This window comes from Corythoichthys intestinalis, chromosome 12 (assembly GCF_030265065.1).
Source record: "Corythoichthys intestinalis isolate RoL2023-P3 chromosome 12, ASM3026506v1, whole genome shotgun sequence".
In the NCBI taxonomy this organism is placed as follows: Eukaryota; Metazoa; Chordata; class Actinopteri; order Syngnathiformes; family Syngnathidae; genus Corythoichthys; species Corythoichthys intestinalis.
Genome location: NC_080406.1, coordinates 36,076,487 through 36,095,255, shown reverse-complemented (window position 1 = coordinate 36,095,255; position 18,769 = coordinate 36,076,487). Strand labels below are relative to the sequence as shown.

The following is an 18,769-nucleotide window of genomic DNA, read 5'->3' as shown; positions in this document are numbered from 1 at the left end:
GATTTAATTTGGTCATAAGGGGGGTGGGTGTGGAACAAGAGAAAAATGGCATTTCGGGCCCATGTTCCAAGAAATAGTGCAGCATAGCAGTGGAAGTATTGACAAATATAATAAGAATTTGTTTGTCCCTAGCCACCGCCTGGAGGGACAGCAATATTCACATAGAGGGACCTTGAAGCAAGTTGTATCTGAAATGCTAGTAAGACTCGAGGTATACATACAACAACAAAATCAATGACGTGCTTGTAGAATCACATCGAGGCGTTTTCTGCGGGAAACATGATTTGGAGTACGATCGTTGTTTTGTCTTGTGTTACTTGATTACTGACTGAAAAGATGTACGTTTTCGCTATTGATTGTACATGATTTGAGAAAGTCCTGAGAGGGTGCCAGTAAAAATCCTAGGCGGCTCCCCTGAAATTTCCTGATGTGAAAAAACTTGAATGTATATTTGACTGGTGATTGTGCTTGTATTGGATGTGACTGTTGAATGTGGATGATTGTCTGTCCGTTTGGAATCACTATTCAAGACTACACAGTCTGTCTACTCTGACATCTTTGTCATTGATTTTTTTTTTAAAACCTTCAAACCTTTATCTATCTAGGTATAAAGAAATTAAGGCCACATTTTCATTTACAATCTCTGCCAATCCCTGTCAATGTTATCTGGAGACCTTTCACAGAACTGGCATTTTCCAAACTCCTCTGCCTGGAAATGTTCCAGTTGAGCTGAAGCGTGCATGGAAAAGCAATATTGAGCTGTTTGATAATGTCGTCTGTCCTTAGTGAAAAGCTGTAATATTAAAGGACAGGACCAGAATGACACTCTCTGAGGCTTTTTCAAAGTCAAACAAGCAGATGCAGTGCAACGGTTTGTCATGTAATTACATGAGGCATTGCAACTAGTCTTGTCCAACGAGCCTGCCGCCTCCTATGCTTTGCGCGAGTCATCATTGGCGTCGTCTTCGAATAGACAATTGGCTAATGACCTTCGTTTTGCAACACCATATCAGGTCTTTTTTTTTTTAATATGCTGGGCGGCAATATCATTGCTTCCAATTTTATTTCATTTCCCTTATTCCATAATAGAAAAACAACATACTCCAGATACTAGTTTAGCAAATTGTTGCTTATAGGGAAAATGGCTATTTTGGGTAATTTAATTAACTTCACCACATAAAGACATGATATACACATATGTGGACATGACATTTTGGGTCGTGTAGGACACTATTAACATTTGGTACACAATATTAACAATTGGTGTATATATAGTTGGAGTTTGGCCACAGTAAGTGTGTTTTGTGTGTGTGGGGTTTTTTTTTTTTGTTTGTTTGTTTTTTTTTTGCCAAAAAGGAAACCTAGCCATCAATTATTCAACAGATTATTCCATGAGAAAGTGTTGCTATGTGCAGTTATTAATTTGTACAGGGTCCCCCAAAATTGATAAATCTAAATTTAAGACTTTTAAGACTTTTTTTTAATGCCATTTCAACTGAAAATTAGGACTTTTCTTGCACCCATTATTTAGATCATATTGAATCATATTAAATAAATCACTGAACATCAAATTTAACCTCAATTACTAAGTGTGTTTGACAAAAGAATGCACATATATTGAAGATACAATTAAAACACATTTAAAGTAACATTATAAAGTCTGTCAGAATTTTTTTAAACACACACACGCACACAATAATTATGGACAAAAAGAGGAGGAGGACAGGACTCAGACCAGCCACCATCTGTAACAGGCTAGCCGCTAGTGCACCTGCCAGGACCCCAGTGAACATGGCTAACTCTTGAATTAAAACGGCGAAATTCACATTCATTCGAAAGGCAAACCGAAATGTTTAAGCAGGTCCACTGCCTTCGCATGACCCATAAACTGCAACCTAAAGTATCTGGATGTAACTTGAGCCCCTATCACATACTCTAAAACAACGGGAATATCGCGGGACTTAACCGTGCAGCAGTTGTGTGTGAAAACAATTTTCCGTGTCGACTGACATGGGAAGCAGTGTGCGTGAAAGCAGGCGTTAAATTCCCGGGTCACAGCAGATGGCTGATGACTTAAATATCATAGCGGCGGCCGATGTAACTTCCTCCCTCTTCGCAGTAAGAGGAAAAGTGGTAAACAAACATCGCAATTATAAACATAGCAAGCTGGAAACAGCTAAATTAAACTGAAAACAGGACCAAAATTAAAATGTCAATTATTACATCGGGCCGGGCCAGGGTTCTTTCTCGCTAACTTTTTGAAATAACTATATATTAACGATGTATGAATGATAAACTAAAGAATACTTGTTATAAAATAAATAATTTGGATAAAAAAAGAAGGCGCTGTATGGTAATTGCAGAGCCAGAGCGTGCCTATACGCCCTTTTTAATCTTCCCCTCTGCGAGTCCGCAAAACCGCATCTGTTTATTTATATTTAACAAACGTTTCCAGCGTTATTTCGTTGTGTAAATAAATTTATAATAATCATAAAAATATGTAGTCTATTTAAACATTAAGAAAATGTGCGGGTTTTTTTCTGCCAACTTCGTTACAAAAGACAGGCTTTTATGCAGACATCGTCACAAATCTTATCACATAAAACGTGGGTCGGGCTTTAATACCCGCGCACCAGTTCGGGTTAGGCTGGATTTTTAGGCCCTGTTTTACCTCTATCTTAAAGTCTTAATGAGCTTAAATTGGCTGCAGTTACGAAGTCGGGAATGCTCCCTCTGGAAAAAAACACGATTTGACCAACATTATGTTTAACTAACTTTTCCAGTGTTATTTCATTGTGTAAATGCATTTATAATGATCATAAAAATATGTAGACTATTTAAACATTAAGAAAATGTGCGTTTTTTTTTTTTTTTCTGCCAACTGAAAATTCGTTACAAAAGACAGTTACGACATCAGGAACGCTCCCTCTGGAACAAAACGCAATATGACCAACATTGTGAAACAGATCACCAATGGACTCATTTGAAGTATATGAATGGTGGTCTGTTTTGGTGTTCAGAATCCACAATACTTCTGCCTGCAGGGTTTTCGTTCCACCGACAAACGGACGCATTCCCGATGCAGAGGTGGGTGGATTCTCCGTTTTGCTGGTTGTGGTGGTTTGGCACGCACAAGTTGCATTTCGATTTGTAGTGCAGTGCATCGTAAAAATTCTATGCATCATCTTCGTTATGGATTAAAAAAAAAAAATTCACGGATATAATTTAGGGTGCACTGAGATGTTCTTGAAAATTAAGACCACGGTGAAAAAATTCCAGACTTAGAACAGCTAATTTAATACTTTTAATACCTTTAATCATGGAAAACTAAATTCAATGCTTTTTTAATACTTTTAATAACCCGCGGGTGCCATGTTGTATTTCGAGGCCGACAGCACAAATAGGGGGAAGAGAAAAATATATTTAAAACAGATGTTTTGCCCTTAATTTAAATTGTTATTGTTGTTTAACAGTGTTTTTTCTTTTGTTTCTCTGTCTTTTGTTCTTATTGTAACCTTATTTAAAGTAGGTGGAAGGATAAAAATGCAAGAAAAATCTGATATTACATTTTAGGGCATATTGCCCAGTCTTAATTAATCTGTATTTAAATGTATATGTAAGTTATGAATAATTAAAATGAATAAACAGAAAAATGGTTATGGCCCCCAATAGCACTTTGAAGTTGCATTAATATTAATGTGAATTAATAAAAAAGCATTAATAACATTTTTAAAAATCCCCTTTTTGTTCCTATTAATTAAAAAAACACTGGACCGGTTCGCAGTCGAGTGTCAAACAGTTGGGATGAAAATCAGCACCTCCAAATCCGAGACCATCATTCTCAGTCGGAAAAGGGTGGAGTGCCCTCTCCGGGTCGGGGAGGAGTTCCTGCTCCAAGTGGAGGAGTTCAAGTATCTTGGAGTCTTGTCCATGAGTGAGGGTAGGAGGGAACGGGAGATTGACAGGCGGATCAGTGCAGCATCTGCAGTAATGCGGACTCTGCACCAGTCCGTAGTGGTGAAGAAGGAGCTGAACCGAAAGGTGAAGCTCTCCATTTACCAGTCAATCTACCCTAACCTATGATCACGAGCTGTGGGTCGTGACCTAAAGAACAAGGTCCCTGATACGAGCGGCCAAAATGAGTTACCTCCGCAGGGTGTCCGGGCTCTCCCTTAAAGATAGGGTGAGAAGCTCGGTCATCCGGGAGGGACTCGGCGTCGAGCTGCTACTCCTCCGCGTTGAGAGGAGCTAGCTGAGGTGGCTCAGGCATCTGGTTCGGATGCATCCTGGACGCCTCCCTGGAGAGGTGTTCCAGGCATGTCCCACTAGCGGGCAGCCCCGGGGACGACTCAGGACACGCTCTGTGTCTCGGCTGACCTGGGAACGTCTAGGGATCCTGCCGGAGGAGCTGGTTGAAGTGGCTGGGAAGAAGGTCTGGGCTTCCCTGTTAAAGCTGATGATGGATGGATGGTTGGATGGATGGATGGATGGATAGATGGATGGATAATTATAAAAACATTTTAAATGAAGAGAATAGTTGTCGTTTTATCTTTCATTATTTAAACTATTTTTAATTAAATTAAAATAAATAAGAGAATATTTACTGCCCCCCCTTTTTTAATTAAATACAATGTAAAAAAAATAAAAAATAAAAAAAGTTTAAAAATAAAAAAGAGACAATTTACTACTAACACATTGCCTGTCATTGAACAACAGACGTCCAATTCCTATAAACTGGGATGATTGACTGTTATTGCTCATGTTTCATGCTATCATTTGCTACCAGACACGCCCCCCTCTCAAAATGGATTCTGTATGGATTTCTACAACCGTCAATGGCAGCCTTTGAATTTAATGACTGCCCTACAAAGTGTTAAATTTGAACGTCTGTCTTTCCAGGGACCCCAACCAGCCTGTTCCCCAGGACACCAAGTTCATCCACACAAAACCAAACCGCTTTGAGGAGGTTGCCTGGTCCAAGTACACCCCAAAGGAGCAACTCTACCTCCACATCGGCCTGAAGCCCCGTGTCAGAGACCACTATCGAGCTACCAAAATCTCCTTTTGGCTTCAGCTGGTTCCTCACTTGCATCACGTCAACGAGCTACTCCAGTCTGTGTCATCCATTACGCATAGCCCGTCTCCACAGGACGACACTCCGTTCTCATACACCAAGCGCATCTCCAAGGGCTGGCCTCCCAGTAGCACCCGGCACCCGGGTTCTCAAGGAGGTACACCACAGCCACCAGAGTCGGCTCTAGGACAGGGCGGAGGTGAAAATGGCGTCCACGTCCCGAACGAGGACTATTCGACGGAACTCTCGGTGACCATCGCGGTGGGAGCGTCGCTGTTGTTTCTGAACATCTTGGCGTTTGCCGCCCTACTCTACAAGAAAGACAAGAGGCGGCTGGAGCACCGACGGCCCCGGCCGCTCCCTCCCCCGCGGCGAGATATCACGGCTGCGGATGTAGCCGCTCACCTTCAGGGTGAAGGACTCATGTCGTTACAGGTGAGTCAGCGGTTTTTAACACCACATGACAAGTTTGCGTTTATGTTCATTGGAATGGTTTAACCTTGATCTTGGCTGGCGTTTCCATCATAATTCTTTGTCAACACTCAAGATGCCCCAGACACTGATGTCATGGTTGTCATGGGAAACACAATGAAAGCCAGTCAGGAAGCGAACGAGGAAGTAGGCCAAATTTAAAGTGGTACAGGGTTGGATACACTCGCTCAAGGTAGAACTCAAGCAACATTGTTCTGAAAAGGACTAACATAAAGCTCTATACCTCAACTTACTAAAAAGAATGTTAGACTTGGGCTGCTTTCAGGCATAGTATAACCAGGGGTGAAAGTGGGCCAGAACGGTCAGGAATGCAGTTCCGGTATAAGTTTCAGGGCAGGAACGCAGTTCCGGTATAAGCTTCCGAGCCGGAATGCTGTACCGGTACACGGTGCTTTGATTCCAAAAATATGACGGCAATTGTCAAAATGTTATGTAAAAAAAAAAATGCTGAGCTGCCACACATGCATTTCATCTCCAAGAAGAAAACAATCTACCAACATCAGATTTACATACACAAGTGGTAACAGCAAGCATAATAAAGTGCTTATGTAGCGTAATCTGTTTCCACCAATATTTATTATTTATTTTATTCCATGGACGTCGTGGAGGTTTCCCCAGCGGCTGCAGTTATCGGAGTCTGACGATGATGAGTCACGTCAATGTGTGAATACACGCAGCAAAGCAAAACGCCTGGACTCATTTATCCGTTCAATTGGCTGACATACTGACATGTGATCAGAAGAGATAGTTAGCTCTGATTGGTTCAAATGTGCATGTTTTCTGGAACAGCAAAAAAAAAAAAGGTTGTTTAATTGACGCGACAAAAAAGGGCAATGCAACATAAAATGGATCAAATCTTTAAAAGCAAGGAAAGAGCTGAGGAGGCTTATTTATCATATTTAGTTTTATTTGCTCCGATAGGTAGGTTCAGAACATCTTAGCTTTCAATGTGCACTTTGGACTTATATTTGGTCATTTATGTTAGGCTACTTACTCATTTCCTTATGATGTAGAAAAATCAATGTTTGCGCCCTCTTCAAAATATATTCCATTTACCTCTACATAATATTAGTTATTTGAACTTATTTTTCTGAATGTATGTTACTTATATCTTAATTATTAAAAAAAAAAGTCAATGTTCACATTAACTTCAATTTTAATATACATCCTATGTTAAAATTGAGATTTGGCATTTAGTTCATGAGGAAAAGAGGGAAAATAAAAATTAGGAGATGGAGGTTGTGAATATTGCTGTTTTTGTTAACTTTCATTTTGCAAATAATTGAAAAAATACAATTGTGAATGAAAATCAGTTTTAGTTTTTATATGTGTTATAAAAATAACTGCTAAAACAGTTTTCTTTGCATTTCAGTAGTTCAAGAGGTTTGACACCCCCCGCCCCCCCCAAAAAATGAAAGAAAAAATAAATAAATAAAAATACAATTTCTGGCTCCGTGGCGACCTTCACGTCGGGGAGTTCCGGCAAGAAATTCTAGCCACTTTCACCCCTGAGTATAATTATGAAAAACAATGAACTATGAAAATTACCATGTGATGTGATCCACCATCTACCCAGATTGTTTGGTCTTTGGATTGTTGAACTAACTCATTCACTCCCAGCCATTTTCACCGGTGCAACCCCCTTCGCTCCCGGCCGTTTTACTGGATTTTGACTGATTTTGCAAGGCCCACAGAAAATTCTGTTCGATTGCTATATTAACATGGAACCCACCAAAAGAAAGATTAGCTTCTCTTCTTTCAGCAGGAAGAAAAGTTAGTTCATATCTTTTTCCATTCTTTAGAAATCAGCATTAGAAAATAACTTAGCTTGAGCAATTTTCCAATTTCTGATGAATAAAACAGAACTTTTTGTGAAAGCATACATTTCAAACATAACTTTGACTTTAACACAGCTATTTTTTGCTTTAGTTGCATCCCAAACATCTGAATAATGTTTTTCTTTTACAAAATAACATAAACAACAAGACAAGACAAATAGAGCTTTTGATAGCAAAGTAACAATTTATTTACACATAACTAACTGAGAGATGACGCTGTTGTGGCCGCGACAGCCGGTTAAACTTTTCCCTCATCGCCGCCTGTCTCATTAAGATGGATTTTTTTTTTGGTCTTTCTTTTGTGGTGACCACTGCCTCGTAGTAGAGTTCGCCTGGGGAACTTGTGTTCCTGGGGGGGAACTGGTTTGGCCGTCCGTGTTTTCGTGCAGGACACTTGAGGGTGAGGGGGACACGAGCGGCCGAGCACGGCGGCGCGGGCTCTGCTCGGCGAGCAGCACGGACTCAACAGCATCGTCCGCTGCACTGGTGGTCCTGGTCATTCTGCTCGGTCGTCCAACGCCTGGCATCTCGGGCGTCCACCCGGTTGTTCTGCTCGGTCATCCGCCGCCTGGCATCCTGGACGTCCATTCGGTCGTTTTCCGCCAGCGCCCCGGCCATGCGGCCCGGCCGTTCGTTCCGTTGAATCGGGTTGCGGGTCTTACCAAATGCGCTACTGCCCTCCAGTGGCCAGTTTTATTGCTTTAAAATGGATTTTCAGCATTGTGCTTTGGAGCTAGGTTGAATCAGAACCCAGAGATGTCTTGTGAAAAAAAAAAAAAACTTAAAACACTGAACACTGAAACAATTAAAAATAGAGCATATTCATACTTTTTTGGGAGCAAATGAGTTAATCACAATGTTTATCTAAAAAAAAAAAAAAAAAAATGAAGAGAATATGCAATGAGCACTTGTACTGTTCCGCGTCATCCCATTCATGGGTTTACAGTCTCTTCCTAAACCCTAAGATTGGCAAACATTCGTTGGAACTAATATGCTAACTATATGGGGTATAGTTAATAGTTCCATGTTTACTGCTTGTCAAATGTTGTAATTCCGTCTTTTAGTGAATAAAAATAGAAAATATAGTGCAATCATGTGATAGCTACGTACATCAGCAAACTCTGTGCTCTGCAGCGGAACATTACTTGCTGCATTCAGACATAATGCTCGTTAATCTAGCAAAATTGCGTCTTGGTCACAAACTGATCGAGTTCTGTCTAATGTTTCAGTCGACTGAGCTGGCACATTGCGTTCACACATGAGTGCAATTGGCGACTGACCTCTTAGCCCAGGGGTGGGCAAACTATTCCACAAAGGGTCGCAGTGGGTGTGAGTTTTCGTTGCAACCCATCAAGAGGACGCTTTTTCACCAATCTAGTGTCTTACAAGTGCAATCAGTTGATTGCAGTCATATGCTTCTTGTTTTCCCGGGCCCACTGCGGCCCTTGAGGACCGGTTTGCCCACCCCTGTCTTAGCCAAACGCCACGCGTTCATGCTGTTGTAACCACTGCCTGATTGCAAGAAAACCAATTTAATAGATGATCATCTAAGGAATGCTCTAACAGCGACTTTTCAAAACATTGACAATTATTCCAAGTCGAGTGAAAGAATACCAAGAACATAGCGGAAAACGGCAGGCAACAGAGGGGGGAAAAGGGGCTCAGGGTCCCATTCTGGCAGCATCTAGAGAAGTGACGACGTCCAGGGAAATTGTTCAGTTTTTTAAAGGGGGCTGGAAGGCTGGGCATCGTATGACGAAGGTCTTGGTTTGGAAAAGTGAGTTTTTGGTCATTGTTCTCGGGGCGACGGGAGTGCGTCAGCCAAAAAAGTGTGCAACGTCAGCCTAGAATGTTGTGTTCATCAGTTATCAGATGTTCCTCAAATGTCTGTTGTTATCGGTCTCCAGAATAGCTGATGATGCGGTTGTTCCAACTTTCTGCATGGTCGTCAGTCTGTAGTTGCTGTCGCAATGATGACGGCTGCCTTATCGTCACTGCTATGAATCATCGTCACCGGGCTACATGGGCGGAGTTTGACTTATGGGGCAGGGGGGGCACAACCTATTGATGACCATGAAACGCAGTGTAAGCAGTAAAATTAACTTACAAGAATATTTATAGTAATAAGTTGAAAATGAGCGTTTTTTTTTTGTTTCCTGAGGGAAATTCTAAATCAGGCTGCTTAGTACAGCTATACTTTTCGGCAAGATTGTTATCCATTGAATATGGTAACCCACCGGTGTCATGCCAATGTAGTTACCCCCGTCAAAAACTGTATCCCCTGGGCAGTGTCACTTCGCTTCACTGATTTGTTTGATTTCCGTGTTTTGATGATGTAGTTATCTACAAGGTTTTAAAACATGGCCCATTGTTAAAAAACAAAAAAAAAAAAACAACACTTTTTTTCCTGTTGTGTAACGTAACATATCTACTGAACGTAAAAAAGGCAATGTTTTACAGCTTTACTCGTAGGATGACCTGTAACTGTTAATACTGTAATCAAGTCCTGTTTGGAGTTTCTCCAGTTTAATACACGTCGATGTTTACAATCTATAACTGTGGTTCTTTTGGCTTCATTTAATTGTTTAAGTCAATATAACTCAACTAATGTGCGTGTGTGTGTGCTCCCGCGGTCACGGGATACCATTTTTGACCTACATTGGCTAGACACCGGTGGTGGCTCTGTTGTACAATTAGCATCTTTAGTGGGGCAAATTGAAACTCCGCTCACCATTTTGGCGGTGCTCTCTGGCGTTTCATGGTCCACATTTTCAATCCTTGGTTCTCGCTCAGTAGTTGTTGTCGCTATTGTAAGCTTAGGTTTGAAAAAATTACGTATTGTACATCAATCTTGCCTCTTCGGTCCTCGGGTGGTTTTGGCTAAGCAAAGCAAATGACCGTCTAAGGTGCTAGTCACATGATCTGTTCTAAGAATAATTTTGACCTATTTATAAAAATATATTTTTTGTTTATTTCATTCATTTTTGTTGTTTGTTTTAATGCTTTACAACTTTTATAGACAATATTTTAACGGAAAACTCTTCATTTTAAAATCATTTATAGGAAATTCAATTACATGCAATGACACTTTCCGGCCACCAGGGGAGGCCTGGCCCCCCCCTGCCTCCCTTTAAACTCCGCGTATGCCGGGCTGGCAGTTTTCTTACCACTCATTTGCTCATTTCTTGCATCCAGGGGCTCTTTCGTACTGCCCGCACGTTCTTTCTCATGAGCTCGTATTTTAGATGTATTTTATTGTTGGTTACACTGTGGTTTTAATATCTTTGTTTTATTATGTACTTAAACAATGGAAACAGGCATGTCTGTGATTATTGTTTAACATGTTAGCAAAAAATGCTATTTCCCTTCAGCGTGTACCGGGTAAATAACGGAACATTATGAGACTTAAGAGCACGTCTGAAACGGGCTTTAGATTGAGGAAATTCAAAATGTTCCATAAAAAGAAATTGGTGTTGGCAGTAGTATTTATATGATCCAAGACCAATACTTTTGACAGTTCAATACTGAGACAAGACCGAGAAAAATCGAGACCAAGACTATAAAAATCTTTTTTTTTTTTTTAAATGATTGCCAGTCAGAGACCGAGACAAGATTAAGGCTGAGACCAAACGAAGGCCCTCAAAATGTCTGGAGACCAAGTATTACGAACACTAGTTTAAAGACATCATAAATGCAGAAGCAACTAATAGAGTTGTTTGCATATATGTTCTCCAAGTCTTTTCCCTCAAGAAATAGGTTTGGGCACCTGCTAGCTCCAGGTATGCCTGCGAATATTCTCATTAATCCAGGTCACTTCAATCCCAGGGCATTAAATCGATCGTAGCTGCACTGTTCGAGATGTGTTAGAAGACGTTTCACATCTCATTTGCGCAGGCGTCATCCAATTCTTGTAGTGATTTTTGTGGGGGTGTGCTGCCTATAGCCTGTGGCCACATAATAGAATCATTTTCATGTAACTTCATAATTATTTAAGATTAGAACTAACAAAGCCATGTGCGGGTTTAATGCGTGAGCATCTTTATGGTCCTCTCTTGCAAGTGGATCAGCTGCCATTGGAGCACATCTGCAAAACATGGCTTGCCCTTGGAGCGAGAAAAGATGTGTGTGTGTGTTTGGGAACATGCACATGTGTGAGTTGTGTCCAGGTGCCTCGCTTGGTATTCATTTCAAGTCATCTGTGGACTATTTGTTATGTTTGTCTGCTATCACGTGCTGTCACTGAGTACTAAATGCCAGATTTCCTTTCCGCCTGACATGTTCTGTTCAACTGCTTTTGTGCTCTTAATTTTGGGATATCCGCTTTTATGCAATGTCTATTATAATCGTCCCTGCTGTTCCATCTAGTGTGACGAATTAAAATCCAGTGGTTTCTCTTTTTCAATGAGCTATTATCGATGTGATGTTTGTGTTATTCATAATGGTGACTGTAGGCCAAAAATACTAGTAAAACAACCTAATTTTTTTGTTCTGGGGTTTGTGGATTGAATCGAGTTTGCATATTCTTCTGTGCTTACATTACATTGGTGTAGGTGGGAATGTTTGTTTATTTATTCATGCCTGGTGACTGGCAGGTCACTATTCACCTGCCACCTTAATGAGGACAAGCATCATGGAAAATAGGTGCTGGTATTCTGAATAAAATGTCACTTTAGCTGAACCTGTGCCCATTAGCATGTGACAAAGTTGTCATGAAGCTGGTCTCTGCCAGCTGCTTGTGAAGTATTCATTTATGAGACCTGGGATCAAACGAAATGGTGGTGGTTGATGTTAATGCTAATTAGCGTCTACTGTATGTTTCATTACTTTAACCCTTTAACTCAATCACTGACACTGACAGTAACATGCAGTCCATTAGAACGTCAAAATGGATTGGACGTCTATAAAACTCACAATCATATATTATTTATCCTCTATAAAGAGTGACTAATTGTAGTGACTTGCTGGGTGAGATAAGAGCAGAATTTATGCAACTAAATGCAGTGTGATCAAAGTTGGATGATTTAAAAAAAAAAAAAAAAAAAAAAAAAGAAATAATTCAGTGATGTAATTATTCACTATATTCCCCTGATTAGAATACAAATTCCAACGTTTTTTTAAATAGTCTAGTCAAAGGCTGCCATGATTGGATTAAATTCAAGGGCCTTCGAGAAATTGAACACAATATTATACACATATTTAAAACATTGGAAGTCCTGGGGGTTTTTTTGGCTTTAAAGAAACACCAGAAACGTGTAAAATGACCCCGATACCAAACTGACAACTTGGCTTTGTCAAACAATAGACCACTCAAACATGCAATCAAGCAGACAACCCCCTTACACACTCCTGTGGAGTCACTGCCTAGGTATGAAGGGGGGTTTCACTCTAGATAGCTGCAATTAGCATCTTGAATATTTGCAAATCAAGGGCTCCATTGGCTTTATAAAAACACGGAGGAACACAGAAATGGCCAGTCGCCGTGTTCTGCAATATGATTGACATGGCAGCACTAAATGCATATGTGTTGTATAGGGCATGCACTGGAAGGCAAGAGAGTCGGGTAGACTTCTTGGTGGGTCTTGCAAAGGAATTGGCTCACTCTCATGTAGGCTTAAAGAAGGCACAGAAAGAAAAATTGCTTCGGCAACACACTCCAACACCTAGCCCCGGGAAACGGACTAAGTGTCATCTGTCACCACATAAAAAATGTTTTGTTTTGTTTTTTTATTACTTTGTCCGTTGTACAGTATAAAGTTTCTTTTGTTGTCTTTTTCACATACTTTCCTTATTGAAGAAACAGTTTTTTTTGTGTGCAAAAAAATGACTTGTGTTGTGCATCATTAGCCATCCATCATCAGCAATATGACAATTATAGCTCCATACATACAAGAAACAGAGCAACTAAATATTCAGAGAGATTGAGAGAGCTGTTCTTTCTCAATACTGTAATGTTAGACAGTCCTCCGCAAACAGACAGCCCTGCCCTGCAAACACCCAAGATGCTAAATTGAGCAATCCAACCCTGTGGTTTTGCGAGTGTGAATGGGAATGACTAATGAGGACCTCAATGCTCACAAAAAGATATGCTGATTAGAGTCAGATGACCCTTCTCTGGATACAAAAGTGATTTGTATCAACTGATCCACCCTTGGTTGTTTTATTGTTTTAAGACAGTCTCTTAGGTTTCTCCGGTTTCCTCTTTGTGCGTGAATGGTTGTTCGTCTCCTTATGCCCTGAGATTTGCTGGCAACCGATTTAGGGTGTACCCCGCCTACTGCCCATAGATAGCTTGGATAGGCTCCAGCACCCTGCAACCCTCGTGAGGATAAGCAGAATGAATGAATTTTGTGTTTCACCAAAAGCAATAGATCCCACACAAAAAGAATTTTGCCATTTTTGATAATTTTGTTGTTGAAATATTTCAGACATTTTCATGAAAAGCATTCTTTTAAAAAGAAAACCCAGCATATCTAAAAGATCGATTCAGATCAGTGTATCATTACACCCCTAAGTATTTATGTTCGGTTGACTGGGAAATGGTGATTTGAGATATGTGTGGTGACAGATTATATTGAACTCACTTCAAAACAGATTGCTATCATGATATCCAAGATTATTTCTAAGCTCCGAGTTTTCATCGAGCTGCTTCGTCAACAGCACAAGACCTCTTGCTCGGGTTTAGCTAAAGCCTTTTTCTGACTAACCCTCGGTTCGATCATTGCAGGTGAAGCAGCTAGAATCTGACGCGGCGTCAGCGGACGAGAGAAACAACGCACACCATCATCACACTCTGGACACGCTGGACGCTCTGGACGGCTTGGACACGCAGGACATCTACAGCACCCTGGACACCGTACGCCTCACCTGCCCTCCCGACTACACCCTCACCCTACGCCGTTCTCCCGACGACGTCCCCCTCATGACCTCGCTCACCCCAGGCTCTCTCCCCGTCACGCCGGGCTCGCACACGGTGACCCCCGCCACACCTATGACCCCTATGACGCCCGGTTCTGTGGTTGGGATGCGGATGGGCCACCCTCACCAGGGATACACGCACCATAGTCCCTATAGTAACACACACTTGCCGCACACACACATCTCCACGCACACACACTCTACCACGCGGGTATAACCGCGGCAAGAATCATGCCCCAGGCGGGACATAATTACAACATGCTTACACACATGTACACACACACACAGACACCAAACAATGATAGGACACAAATACCTCTACTAATTACCCTGCAGGATTGTTCAAAATGGATAAGCAAGGCAAAAAAAAAAGAGCATTTAAGGTGGACAGATTTGTAAATGGCGCATCGGCTATGACGACGAACAACTTATATTTTTCCAACTTGACTTGAAGGATTGTCTAAGTTGAGAAAATGAAAAAGAAAACACATTGAAAGAGAAAAAGGGACTAAGGCTGTCCACGTGAACAACCTGTGAAATGTGAATGTAGCATTCTTTTACTGTTTTTCGACAAACGAGATCAAAGTTGAGCTGAAGAGAACATCGAACAGCGGGAGAGGGAATTTAAATTTCAAAGAAAATAACTTTAGCTGAAGGAAAAAGAAGAGATGGTGACTTTTTGGAGAGGGATATACTATACCAGCCCTCCATGATGTTCTACTGGAACATCCATCTAACCAGCTATGTGTTCAACTATTGTAAATAGAATGGAAAGATGATATATTATGATTTATAGCATTTACTTGATCTTGCATTGACTTATTTAACCACTTTCATTTCGGATATTACTCTATTGTTGTATAGATGTCTTGAAGCAAGGCCGGTTCTGTCTCTCACCCACTTTAGTATTTAAAAAGGCTTTATTTGCTAGACACCATCATTTCAATAAGTCTCATGTAATCGTCTCGGAATACTTGTGTCTTGGTAAGACTATTGGGGCATTTTCAAAACGCCGTCTTATCTGAGAGAGAACTGTGTAGATAATGCGACATTGCTAAGACGATTGAGCACCAGCCAAGCATTAACAACTCTTGCCCTACCTTGTTGTTCCTTTACATTCTTAAAATGGTAATACAGTTATCATCACACTTTCAATGACAAAAATGAAACCTTAAAACAAGAAGGATTATTTTGGAAAAAGACAAAAAAGTGAGAGAAAGGCCTTTCTATGTGAAAACAGCATTATTATTGACTCGTTGCCTGCCATTGATGGCGGTAGATGTCCACTCAATTTAAACTGGCAATTTAAACTTGTTCGCTCTATCGCCGTCAATGGCAGTAAAGAGTTTTGACTTGCAGTTTTTTGCGTTTGACCTAATATGAAAAGATAGCATTTAGATGAATTTAAAGCCATCCACTTTTTATTTTTGTATTTTTTTGTTGTTGTTAAATTATTGTCTTATTCATTTTATTTATTCATTTGTGCCATTTTTCACCCCTTTTTGACAAACTAGTCACTTTATGAAATAAATGAAAAATATTGGTAATTATTTTGGCAGTAAATTAGTTTTGACATCCATCCATGCTGTTATTCATTAATTTATATATTATAGATTTTATCATTATTATTATTATTATTTTCTTCCCTTTACTACTACTCACTTGTTGACCTTAAAAAAATGATTGTTTTGGCAGATAATAAGTTTTAACAGCCAATTTTTGCATTTATCTTAATTTAAGGATTGCAGTCTGACAAGAAGCATTAAAAAAGTACATTGACTAAAACTGCCCATTTTTTATTTTTTTATTATTTTTTTTTTAAATAATTTATTTATCTTGTATTTTATTTCCTTCTAATTTTTTTTTATATATAAATCAGTTGTTTTAACCAACTAGTAACTTTCCGTAATTTGAAAACTATATATTAATTATTAATAATTGTCACCACACAGGGCAAGAATCATAACCGAATGATTTCGCCCCAGCCATTTAGCAAATCCGTTGATGATGATGATGCTGAACTACAATTAAATTCAATAACAGAAATATATACAGGTATATAAATATTTTTAAAATGATGTTAATCTAAAAAAAAAAAAAAAAAAAAAAAAAACACAATAATAATTTTGTAACATCTTGCAATAATTTCCTGTAAATCCAAATCCAAATATTCTAAAAGTGCTCTATGAAATGTTCAATAATTTTCACTTTCTTAAAAATAATATATAATTCAACTGTTTGTTGTTCAAAACTTGATCAACTACTCTCAAATCGACTTTTGAACATTTCAAGCGTCCTCGGGAGGAACATTTCAGAAACCAATTGTCATTCTTTAAGTCGAGCGTGGGCTTGTGTAAATCATGACGTGCTCTCATTTGGGAAGTTATCCAGCTGGCTTCACTCACAATGCTAAAGGGCTCTTTTGTCACTTTGTATCACCGCGTCACGTTTCAAAGCGTTTGGAGAATAAAATACCAGTCCATTCATATTAAGTCGTCATGTCGCAAAAGTGATGCTGTTCTCATAGCTGCCACTAAAATTGACAAAGGGCCAGTCTCGTTGCTGTTGTAAATCCAAAGCCTTGCCTGTTTGCCAATCCTTTTTATTTGGCTTTTCACTTTACTAGCTTGTTTTGTCCTTTCCCTTTATACAAACCTACATTTTCCAAACCTATTTATGAATCCTTGACTCATGAGAAGTTTTACTTAACTCCCTCACGTGAAACAGAACACTGTAAAATTGTGGATGGCAAAATAAGTGCTTTTGCAGAAAAAAAAGAAAACAAATATTTCATCCAAATAATGTTAAAAGAGCGTCAATCTTTTCCAAATTGACTTGGTGGATGGCTAGATTGTGTCAAAGCATAAAACATTTCTGCTGCATTTTTGAAAAATAAAAATATTAATATTTTACAAGTTATGAGCAGTTCAACTTTTCTATGTTGTTATTCAAAATTCGCTTGTAAATGTTTTCTCTGGTTTTGGGGAACCTTATAGAGAAAAAAATAAATTGTGGATAGCGTCATTTATTTTAGTAATTCAATTTAAAAAGTGGAATTAATACATACACAAACATAAAGAAAATGACTTACCAAAAGGCCAATTACAATAAAATGGGTTATTATTATTATTATTATTATGTAAATTTATTGTAATTTCCTGAGGTTGAGTTTTGGATGTCCGCTCTAAATTATCATCCAATTACTCAAAATAAATAAAATTAAGAAATATTTATCTACAGTAGGTTCGTACACATTTTGAACCTAATTCAGTTTTTTTTTGTCTTGTAGTGCTAAATTACTGCAATTGAATATAATTGGTCAGACTCTGCTTAACTCAAATGGATTGGATGTTTATTAATCGATAAAGAAATTGGGAGGAGGGTGTTTTTTTTTTTTTTACTCATCAGCTGCCATTGACAACGGTTGACGTCCAATCTATTTGAAGTGGCAGAGCTAGCAGCTAATGAATGAGTGAGTCACCCTGATTTGATTCCACACAATGGCGTACCGCACGCATGCTATTTTTAGACAGTGACATCGTATCGTAAAGCGGAAGTAGAGCCGAAGTGGGACATTATAGACCCGCCCTCGCATAGAAACAACGTAATTTGTGCCACTTTTCTCCGGTAATCTTTCAAAAACGAACATGCCGATCACGCATTGCTTTTTTGGAACTTGTAGAAACGACTCTAGACATTACGACACATGAAGCATGTTTTCTCCATACGTTTCCGGAAACCAAAAACTCTGGAAGAAAAAATGTGAAGACCGAATCAACTTGCGCGGACTTTAACACCAGCTCGGTGAATCCACTTACATTTCATATGCAGTAAACATTTTGTTAGGTTGTCATGGTCTTTCAGAGGACAAAGAGGTAAGCCATTTTTATATTTTTAACTTATTTTTTTAGCGTAACGTTGTTCCGTACTGCTTCTGTCTGACAACGAACGACCTGAAAAGAATTACAATGGCATCTGACTGCCACCGTTACACTTTCTGTCATATTTATATATGTAACACAACTTTAGTAAGGGGGAAGTGTAAATAAATTATAGAATTAAGTGATTAAGTAATTAAAATTTAAAAGTGTTCGTTGGCTGAGTAGCATTTGCGATCGCTACACAGAGCTAACTAAATTACCCCCAAGAACGGTAAGAGACGTAGGACAACCAGAGGATATATAAAAAAGACAGGGCTGATGGTAAAGGATAGCTTGTTGAAACAGGAGAATATCATTGTCAGTCACGTCGATAAAAAAGCTAAGGTTATGCTTAGGTTGGCTCGTTTTTTTCGTCTTTTTCGGCATTCGACACTCAAGCCATCTCTTTAACTAAACATTTTTATGTTATTCCTCATAAACCAGTGTATTTGGCACCAGGCACATCATTTTCGGAGAGAATTGGTAGGTTTAGCTCTGTAAACATCTCCTTCGTACACGATTTCCATTCA

At 39.5% G+C, this 18,769-nt stretch overlaps 1 protein-coding gene across 1 annotated transcript in view; it reads left to right on the top strand.

The window, feature by feature from the left end:
* LOC130926679 (neuroligin-4, X-linked-like) overlaps nt 1-18,119 on the top strand; it is a 61,250-nt gene extending 43,131 nt beyond the window's left edge. The window contains exons 9-10 of the mRNA XM_057851741.1: nt 4,900-5,509; nt 14,129-18,119. Of these exons, the coding sequence (XP_057707724.1) occupies nt 4,900-5,509; nt 14,129-14,536 (1,018 nt within the window). The 3' untranslated portion in view covers nt 14,537-18,119. The remainder of the gene's footprint in view (nt 1-4,899; nt 5,510-14,128) is intronic.
* The last annotated feature ends 650 nt before the right edge of the window (nt 18,120-18,769 follow it).